At 38.4% G+C, this 10724-nt stretch overlaps 1 protein-coding gene across 1 annotated transcript in view; it reads left to right on the top strand.

Annotated features, from left to right (window-relative positions):
• The window catches only part of CSPP1 (centrosome and spindle pole associated protein 1), a 132598-nt gene that overhangs the window by 475 nt on the left and 121399 nt on the right, over positions 1–10724 (top strand). Inside the window, exons 2-3 of the mRNA XM_077751774.1 lie at positions 648–794; positions 10379–10487. Of these exons, the coding sequence (XP_077607900.1) occupies positions 790–794; positions 10379–10487 (114 nt within the window). The 5' untranslated portion in view covers positions 648–789. The remainder of the gene's footprint in view (positions 1–647; positions 795–10378; positions 10488–10724) is intronic.

The following is a 10724-nucleotide window of genomic DNA, read 5'->3' as shown; positions in this document are numbered from 1 at the left end:
CCTGGCGCGGTTCTCAGTGCTTTGCTTTGCAAGTAAAATGTACTTACTCACAACAGCCCTGTGAACTCGGTCGTGTTGTTTTCCTCTGGCTCCTTGCGCTCGAGTCACTCCTGATTGCCTTCATTTTAGGATTGTTATCTGCGATTTGGATCCAGCTTTAAGGAAATGTTAGCAGTGGGACTCATGTCTTGAGACAGGTTGGCTCTCAAGACTATAGGATTAAGAGGTTTACCTTGAATTTCTGGGAAGCAAACCAACAGTTTCCAAACACCTCAGAAAATACTGTAACCTAATAGCAAACCATATGGGTTGGAAAAAGCCAATTACCCTCAGGGAGGCTCAGCTTTATATGAAAGAATGGCATGTCATGTGTGCAAGCGAGAAAAACGCCCCACGGAAATCCATAAGATGCTGCTTGCTTTTCTGCATATTCTCACTAGGAAGGTGGATACTGACTTTGTGGTGGTTCAAGAGCTGCTGAAATGCTCCCCAGGTGTGGAATTTTCGGTCTCCTTCAGTACAGGTGACCTTCTGAAAGGGAGCAGGTGGTTTTAAATAGGATACATTGGAATAGGATGGTTGAGTACAGTTTGTCTCAAATGAAATTTTCAGATCAGTGTGATTTATTTATTACCAGCTTTGATTAGATTTCAGACTGTTCGTGTGACATCCTGACTTGCGTTCCCATTGTCCACTGAGTGGGAGACAGAGGTGTTTGAGCAAGGACCCTGGAAATTTTGCATTACCCAAAGGCCCTCTAACGTAGGCTGCTGTCCTCAGTCACCATTAATGATGTAAGTTGCTAAAGGACTTAATAGTGTGCTTATATATTTACTCTATCTGTATCCTAACCCTCAACCTTCCTTTCTCCCACCAGTTACTTGTTGGCCACTTTTAGGGGGGTTTGTCAAAATTTGGGTGTGCCCATGGAAGCAAGTTGCTCATGTGGGTCTCATCTGCCAGGAGAAAAAGATGAATAAGCACTTTTCATTTGGTGGAAAATCTCTGAATGGATGGGAAATGGGAAACGCTGTCCTGGCTAACCTCATCCCTTGTCTTTCTTCTAAAACTCTTTCACAGGCTCCTCCCTGCACACCACACACATGTTACCAGTGTCTCTGCTATTTTGTCCCAAGCCCTGTTCTCCCTCTATCTAGGGTCTCTTTTTCAAAGCAGTCTTTTCTCCTATAGCTTTAATGATCATTTAAAGAACTGCTAAGCCCTTCCCACCCGCCATCTTAGACTCTATTCTGAATTCCAGACATATTCAAATTGTTTCTTCATATTGCTGCTGAATCCCTTATGGGTATCTCCCATCAGTCTGGCCAGATGGAGCCATGTGACAGGGGGCATTATGCTGTTCAAATTTGAGGGGGGGGTCCATATCTTACACTTTCCATCCCCCTAGAATCTAGAACAATGTCCTATAGGAGAGAGGTTACTTTCTGTTCCGTATGCTTCCATGGTGAGGAGGAAATTTACACTTCGCTTGAGAGGGAAAACGATGGGAACATTTGCCCCTCTCTTTGTGATTGAAGAAATTGGGTGAAAGAATTGGGTATGCTCAGTTCTGGGTCCTCTCTGTTTTTTAGATTCACCAAGGCCTAGCACAATGAATGCCAGCTCTAGTCTGCTTATGTTTCTATCTATATGATAAGTATAAAGGGCCTAAGTTTAAGGTTTAGATATGTTGGGGCGCCTGGGTGGCTCAGTTGGTTAAGCATGTGGCTTCAGTTCAGGTCATGATCTTACAGTTTGTAAGTTCGAGCTCCACATTTAAAAAATTTTTTAAAAAAAGGTTTAGATATGTTGATTTAGATTATGATAATCAAGTGTCAGTTACTGGTGATTTAAAATCCAGTGTACTTTCGGGGCACCTCGGTGGCTCAGTCCTTTGAGCATCTGACCGGCTCAGGTCATGATCTCACGGTTTGTGGGTTTGAGCCCTGCGTCAGGTTCTGTGCTGACAGCTAGCTCAGAGCCTGGAGCCTGTTTCAGATTCTGTGTCTCCTTCTCTCTCTGACCCTCCCCTGCTCACACTGTCTGTCTCTCTGTCTCTCAGAAATAAATAAAAACATTTTCAAAAAATCCAGTGTACTTTGGAGGTTTCTTTAAAAAGATGATTACCGTTGTATATAAAAACTATGAAAACGTAATAACAATAAAACAGCCATGATTTGTTGAATTTTTTTTTTCAGTGCCAGGTGTGCCACACATTTTATATGCATCATTTTGTTTTTCTTCATAACAGCTCTGGAGTAGATATTTCTGTGGGTGAGGAAAGCAGAAGGAAGGTTAAGGAACGTATTGAGGTTGATCAGATCGAGTTAATTAGTGAGGAAATTAGGTTTCAAATCCAGGTCTTTCAGTTAAACTTTTCTTAAAAACTGTTTATCATCTACATGCTCTGTAGATAGCTGCTGGTGGGGGGAACAGCTTGGTAATATCTTAAAAGTTGTGAGTGATTTTGCATTGTAGGGTGAAGGAAGATAAAAAATACCTTTAAGGTTTCTTTTAGCTGATTTTTCTTGTAACTTAATCTTTACTTTTAAAAAACTTTTAGACATTGATTTATTTATTTTGAGAGAGAGTGTGCATGCCCAAGTGGGGTAGGGGTAGAGAGAGGAGAGAGAGAATCCTGAGTCAGTGCAGAACCGGACTCGGGGCTTGATCGCACAAACTGTGAGATGATGACCTGAGCTGAAACCAAGAGTCAGATGCTTAATCCAAACGAGCCACCCAGGTACTTTTGTAACTTAATTTTAAAGATATAAATAATCTATTTTGTACTTAGGCTGTGCCCATCAACTCAGAAATCTGTGTGATTTCTCTAATTCTTGAATAATTTTGTGGTTGAAATATGTTTTATGTAAGCTATCATCTGCTTGAAGGAGTGAGAAAGAAAAAAGTGGCCGTGGCAGCTGGAAGCTGGACTCTACTATTTATCAGCAAGGCCTTGGTGTTGCTAGGAACTGGCCTGGCACTGTGGCTTCGGCTTATTGTTCTTCCACTGAAGATAAACAGTTGCACAGAACATCAGCGTTTGACAAAGCTGTTCTGTGTCTGTGTGATAGGTCAAGAGAAAAAGAATACCACTCCATAATCCTGTCCAAACACAGACAAACATGAATGTTACCCATGCCACAAAAGACCAGGCATCACTTCTTCCAGCTGATAAGTGACTGCTGGCTCTTAATCAGTTACAGCTTTAGATAAGATTTGCTAACATGATCAATCATAGAATTACCCTCACTTTCTGACAGCTTTCAATCTTGAGCAAAGCTCTGCTCACAAATCAAGTTGTGATTTGCAACTGTTAGTCTCTTCTAACACCTTCATGGTTAGATACTCCAGAGTTCCCCGTGGTGGGTGTCTAGGAGGCATCCCTTAATGCAGTGAGTAATAATAAGCCCAACGAGTTTAACCACAAAAATGTTCCAGGTGGTGTTTGGAGGGCGTTTGCAGGAGAAAGCTTACTAGTATTTGTGGCTTTTCAACTTCGTATTAAAGATACTATATTTTAATCAGATAGTAGAACAGAATAAGAAATGATTAAACATATATCTGATGAATGTGATGTTTTAGGTATGGCATGTGTTATACACACAACTATTGTTAAAAATACTACTCTGGTCACATAAAATCAGTTTTGGAATTTGTAATGGATGTTAAAATATAATACTAAAGGAAAATTTTAAGTACGTACTCAAGAGCAATTATTAATAGTGTTATGTAGAGATCTTAGATTATTCAGGTTATCTTTTTACTTTTTTTAGATAATGACATTCCTTCTTAAATTTGTATAAAATTCTGCTTCGAAGTAAGTATTATCCCATCATCTTTTATTTCTATCAGACATAATATAGGGAAATTAGAGGATTTTAAGAAATGTTTTTAATGTTTTTTATTTTTGAGAGAGAGAGAGAGAGAGAGAGAGAGTGTGTGTGTGTGTGTGTGTGTGTGTGTGTGTGTGTGTGTGTATGAGTGGGGGAGGGGTAGAGAGTGAGAGAGCGAGAGAGAATCCAAAGCAGGCTGATGCAGAGCTTGACCCCATGAACTGTGAGATCATGACCTGAGCCAAAGTTGAATTCTTAACTGACTGAGCCACCCAGGTGCCCCAGAAGTCATTTTTTTTTTTGAAACACGAAAATTATTGTTTGCTGTTGAGGTGTTTTAAATTTTTACTATAAAAAATCTTTTGTCACATTTAGCAAGTTAAAAATGGCTTAAGAATATAAGCTTTTGGTTTGGAATGTATTTTGTTAAAACCATATTTTAAAATCAGTGTTATTTTTGGAAGTAAATAATAAAATGAAGTTTACATTATGTACTACTTTTTACTTTATTAATTACTTTTCTTCCTTCAAAATGATGAAGAAATTCACCCCAAAAGAAAGAACAGAAGAAATGACAGCCAGGGACTTAGTCAACATAGATACAAGCAAGCTATCTGAACTATAGTTTAGAATCACGATAATAAGAATTCTATCTGGGGTTGAAAAAAGCATAGAATCCCTTTATGTGGAGATAAAAGAAAATCTAGTTAGGACAAGATTAAAAACGCTGTAACTAGGAAGCATCTCCAATGGATGCCTTAGTGGCAAGGATGGACAAAGCAAAGAAGCGAATTAGCAATTTAAAAGATAAAATTATGGAGAATAATGAAGTAGAAAAAAAAGAGGGAGACTAAGGCAAAAGAGCATGATATAAGAATTAGAGAACTCAGTGACTCATTAAAAAGAATAACATTCAAATCATAGGGATCCCAGAAGATGAAGAGAGAAAAAGGGATAGAAGCATTATGTGAATAAGTCATTGTGGAAAACTTAACCTCATCTGGGGAAAGACACAGACATCAAATCCAGGAAGCATAGAGAACTCCCATTATATTCAACAAAACTGACCATCAGCAAGGGATATCATAGTCAAATTCACAAACTGCTCCAGGCAAGAATTATGAAAGCAGCAAGGGAAAAAAGTCCCTAACCTGCAAGGGAAGACAGATTAGGTTCGCAGCCGACCTACCCACAGAAACTTGGCAGGCCAGAATGGAGTGACAGGGGATATTCAATGTGTTGAATTGGAAAAAATAGGCAGTCAAGAATTCCTTATCCTGCAAAGCTGTCATTCAAAATAGGAGAGGGGCGCCTGGGTGGCTCAGTCAGTTAAGTGTCTGACTTCAGCTCAGGTGATGATCTCATGGTTTGTGGGTTCGAGCCCCGCCCTGCATCGGGCTCTGTGCTGACAGCTAACTCAGAGCCTGGAGCCTGTCTTCAGATTCTGTGTCTCCCTCTTTCTCTGACCCTCTGCTGCTCATGCTGTCTCTATCTCTCTTTTTAAATTAAAAAAAATAAAAAAAATAACAAGTTTCCCAGTCAAACAAAAACTAAAGGAGTTCGTGACCACTAAACCAGCCCTGCAAGAAATTTTAAGGGGGACTCTCTGAGGGGAGAAAAGTAAAAAAATAACAGACCAAAAGCAACAAACAATAGAAAGGACCAGAGAATACCACCAGAAACTCCAACTCTACAGGCAACATAATCACAATAAGTTGATATNGTCTGACTTCAGCTCAGGTGATGATCTCATGGTTTGTGGGTTCGAGCCCCGCCCTGCATCGGGCTCTGTGCTGACAGCTAACTCAGAGCCTGGAGCCTGTCTTCAGATTCTGTGTCTCCCTCTTTCTCTGACCCTCTGCTGCTCATGCTGTCTCTATCTCTCTTTTTAAATTAAAAAAAATAAAAAAAATAACAAGTTTCCCAGTCAAACAAAAACTAAAGGAGTTCGTGACCACTAAACCAGCCCTGCAAGAAATTTTAAGGGGGACTCTCTGAGGGGAGAAAAGTAAAAAAACAGACCAAAAGCAACAAACAATAGAAAGGACCAGAGAACACCACCAGAAACTCCAACTCTACAGGCAACATAATCACAATAAGTTGATATCTTTTAGTACTCATTGTAAATGTCAGTGGACTAAATGCTCCAATCAAAAGACCTAGGGTAACAGAATGGATAAGAAAACAAGATCCATGTATATGCTGCTTACAAAGGACTCATTTTAGATCTAAGGGATGGAGAACCGTCTGTCATGCTAATGGTCTCCAAAAGAAAGTTGGAGTAGCCATACCTGTATCACACAATCTAGATTTTAAAATAAAGACTGTAACAAGAGATGAAGAAGAGCATTATATCATAATTAAGGGGTCTCTCCACCAAGACCTAACAGTTGTAAATATTTATGCTCCAAATGTGGTACAGCTAAATATATAAATTAACCATGAACAGACGGAAACTCATTGATAATAATACCGTAAAAGTAGGGGACTTCAACACCCTGCTTACAGCAATGGACAGATCATGTAAACGAAAATCAACAGAGAAACAGTGGCTTTGAATGACACACTGTACTGGATGGACTTAACAGATGTATTGAAAACATTTCATCCTAAAGCAACAGAATACACATTATTCTTGAGTGCACATAGAACATTCTCCAGAATAGATCACATACTGGGACATGAATCAGCCCTCAACAAGTACAAAAAGATTGAGATCATACCTTGCATATTTTCAGACCACAACTTGAAATCTGCCACAAGAAAAAATTTGGAAAGACCAGGAGTACTTGGAGACTAAAGACCATCCTACTAAAGAATGAGTGGACTAACCAAAAGTTAATGAGGAAATTAAAAAGTACATGGAAGCCAATGAAAATGAAAACACGATCACCCCAAACTTCTGGGATGCCGTGAAGGCAGTCATAAGAGGTAAGTATATAGCAATCCAGGCCTTCCTAAAGGAGGAAGAAAGGTCTCAGATATATAACCTAACCTTACATCTTAAAGAGCTGGAAAAAGAACAGCAAATAAAACCCCCAACCAGTAGAAGACAGGAGATCATAAAGATTAGAGCAGAAATCCATGATACGGAAAACAAAACAAAACAAAAAACCAGTAGAACAGAGCAATGAAACCAGGAGCTGGTTCTTTGAAAGAATTAACAAAATTGATAAACCCCTAGTCACTTTGATGAAAAAGGAATGGACCCAAATAAATGAAATCATGAATGAAAGAGGAGAGGAGAAATCACAACGAACACTGCAGAAATACAGACAATAATAAGAGAGTGTTATGAGCAATTATACACCAATAAGTTGGGCAATCTGGAGTAATGGACAAATTCCTAGAAGCATATAAACCTCAAAAACAGAAACAAGAAAAAACAAAATTGGAACAGACCTATAACCAGTATAGAAATCAAATGAGTCGTCAAAAATCTTCCAAAAAATGAGAGTCCAGGGCTGGATGGCTTTCCAGGGGAATTCTACCAAACATTTAAAGAAGAGTTAATGCCTATTCTTTTGAAGCTATTCCAAAAAATAGAAATGGAAGGAAAACTTTCAAACTCATTCTACGAGGCCATCATTACCTTGATTCCAAAATCAGACAAAGACCCCACTAAAAAGAAATACACACCAATTTTCCTGATGAACATGGATGCAAAAATCCTCAACAAGGTACCAGCTAGCTGGATGGAACACTACATTTAAAGAATTATTCATCATGACCAAGTGAGATTTATTCCTGGGACGCAGGACTGGTTCAATATCCACAAAACAATTAACACAATACATCACGTCAATAAAAGAAGGGATAAGAATCACATGATCCTCTCAGTAGATGCAGAGAAAGCATTTGACAAAATACAGTATCCTTGCTTGATTAAAAACCCTTAAGAAAGTAGGGATAGAAGGATTATATCTCAAGATCATAAAAGTAATATATGAAAGACCCACTGCTAATATCCTCCTCAATGGGGGAAAACTGAGAGCTTTCCCCCTAAGGTCAGGAACATGACAAGGATGTCCACTCTCACGACTGTTATTTAACATAGTATTGGAAGTCCTAGCATCAGCAATCAGATAACACAAAAGAATAAAGGCATCCAGATTGGCTAGGAGGAGGTCAAACTGTCACTTTTTGCAGACATCATGATACTCTATATGGAAAACCCAAAGACTCTACCAAAAAACTGCTGGAACTGATCCATGAATTCAGCAAAGTTGCAGGATATAAAATCAATGCACAGAAATCGGTTACATTCCTATACACCAATAATGATGCATTAGAGAGAGAAATAAAGGAATTGATCTCATTTACAATTGCACCAAAAACCATAAAATACCTAGGAATAAACCTAACCAAAGAGGTGAAAAATCTATACGCTGAAAACTATAGAAAGCTTATGAAAGAAATTGAAGAAGACACACACATAGAAAAGGAAAAATATTCCCTGCTTATGGATTGGAAGAATAAATATTGTTAAAATGTTGATACTACCCAAAGCAATCTACATATTCAATGCAATCCCTATCAAAATAACACCAGCTTCTTCACACAGAGGTAGGACAAACAGTCCTAAAATTTGTATGGAACCAGAAAAGACCCCCGATTAGCCAAAGCAATCCTGAAAAAGAAAACTAAAGGTGGAGGCATCACAATCCTGGACTTTAAGACGTATTATAGAGCTGTAATCATGAAGACAGTATGGTACTGGCACAATAATAGACACTGAGATCAATGGAACAGAATAGAGAACCCAGAAATGGACCCACAAACATATGGCCAACTAATCTTTGACAAGGCAGGAAAGAATATCGAATGGAATAAAGGCAGTCTCTTCAGCAAATGGTGCTGGGAAAACTGGACAGCGACATGCACAAGGAGCCGGGACCACTTTCTTTCACCATACACAAAAATAAAATGGAGGAAAGACCTAAACGTAAGGCAGGAAGCCATCAAAATCCTAGAGGAGAAAGCAGGCAAAAACCTCTTTGACCTCGGTTGCAGTAACTTCTTACTTGACATGTCTCTGGAGGCAGGGGAAACAAAAGTAAAAATGAACTATTGGGACCTCATCAAGATAAAAAGCTTTTGCACAGCTAATGAAATACTTAACAAAACTAAAAGGCAACCGATGGAATGGGAGAAGATATTTGCAAATGACCTATCAGATAAAGGGTTAGTATCCAAAATCTATGAAGAACTTATCAAACTCAACACCCAGAAAACAAATAACCCAGTGAAGAAATGGACAGAAGACATGAATAGAGACTTTTCCAAAGAAATCCAGGTGGCTAACAGACACCTGAAAAAATGTTAAACATCACTCATCATCAGGCAAATACAAATTAAAACCACAGTGAGATAGATACTACCTCACACCCGTCAGAATGGCTAAAATTAACAACTCAGGCAACAACAGATGTTGGTGAGGATGCAGAGAAAGAGGATCTCTTTAGCACTGCTGGTGGGAATGCCAACTGGTACAGCCACTCTGGAAAACAGTATGGTGGTTCCTCAAAAAATTAAAAATAGAACTACCCTACAACCCAGCAACTACACTATTAGGTATTTATCCAAGGGATATAGGTGTGTGTTTCAAAGGGTCACTTGCACCCCAGTGTTTATAGCAGCGCTACTGACAATAGCCAAAGTATGGAAAGAGCCCAAATGTCCATTGACGGATGAATGGATAAGGAAGATGTGGTGTGTGTGTGTGTATACGTATATATATATGTCTATATATATACACAGCAGAGTATTACCTGGCAATCAAAAAGAATGAAATCTTGCCATTTGCAACCACATGGAGAAGTAGAGGGTATTATGCTAAGTGAAATTAGAGAAAGACAAGTACTATATGACTTCACTCATATGAGGAATTTAAGATACAAAGCAGATGAACGTAAGGGAAGGTAAGCAAACTAATATAAAAACAAGGAGGGTGACAAAACTTATGAGACTCTCCCAGAGAATAAACAGGGTTGCTGGAGGGATTGTGGGTGGGGGAATTGGTTAAATGGGTGAGGGGCATTAAGGAAGTGACTTTTTGGGATGAGCACTGGGTGTTCTACATAGGGGATGAAACACTGGAATCTACTCCTAAAATCATAACTGTACTGTATGCTAACTAACTTGGATGTAAATTAAAAATAATAAATGAAAGTTAAAAACAAAAGTATGGATGTTCTTGCTATTCTTATTTGTACCTTTTTTGTTAACTCAAAATTACCTCCAAATAGTTTTAAAAAAACTAAAAAAAATATGCTTTGATTCATGAATCAAAGTGTGTGTGTGTGGGAGAGAAATGGTGGTTGTGCATATTCTTTATTTTCAGATGTCATTGGTTTTGGGGGTGGGTTGGGAGAAGCAGTCACGCATGTTTTGGTCAAGCTTATGTGAATTTCTCAATTTGGTAAGTGAAATTGAATATTAAATGTGGGTTAAACCTGCATATTGTTAATTAGCCTAAAAATATTGGGGTAAAACTGTGGTCATTGAAGTGTTTTTTTTTTCTTGGTTTGTTTTTTTTTTAGTATCTGCAAAATGGCTGATAATTTGGATAAATTTATTGAAGAGCAAAAAGCCAAACTGGCCAAAGACAAAGCAGAATTGGAAAATGATCCACCTTACATGGAAATGAAGGTAAAGTTAATAATATTCTTTCAATATGTTTCATTAAAATTATCTCTGAAGATTAGTCCTGTGTAAAATGCAAAACATCCTCTTTTATGAGTGAGAATCTTTTTTTCATACTTTAGTTTGGGTCCTGTCATTCTGAGTCTGAGAGCCTGACTCCGGACAAAATTACATTGATTTTGAATGCAGTTTTTCTGTGTTTTCTATATGATTTCACTCATGTGGAATTGAAGAAACAAAACA

Source organism: Crocuta crocuta, unplaced genomic scaffold, assembly GCF_008692635.1.
Source record: "Crocuta crocuta isolate KB4526 unplaced genomic scaffold, BGI_CrCroc_1.0 scaffold20, whole genome shotgun sequence".
Taxonomy (NCBI): domain Eukaryota; kingdom Metazoa; phylum Chordata; class Mammalia; order Carnivora; family Hyaenidae; genus Crocuta; species Crocuta crocuta.
Note: the sequence above shows the minus strand (reverse complement) of the source record. Positions and strands in the feature narration are given on the sequence as shown.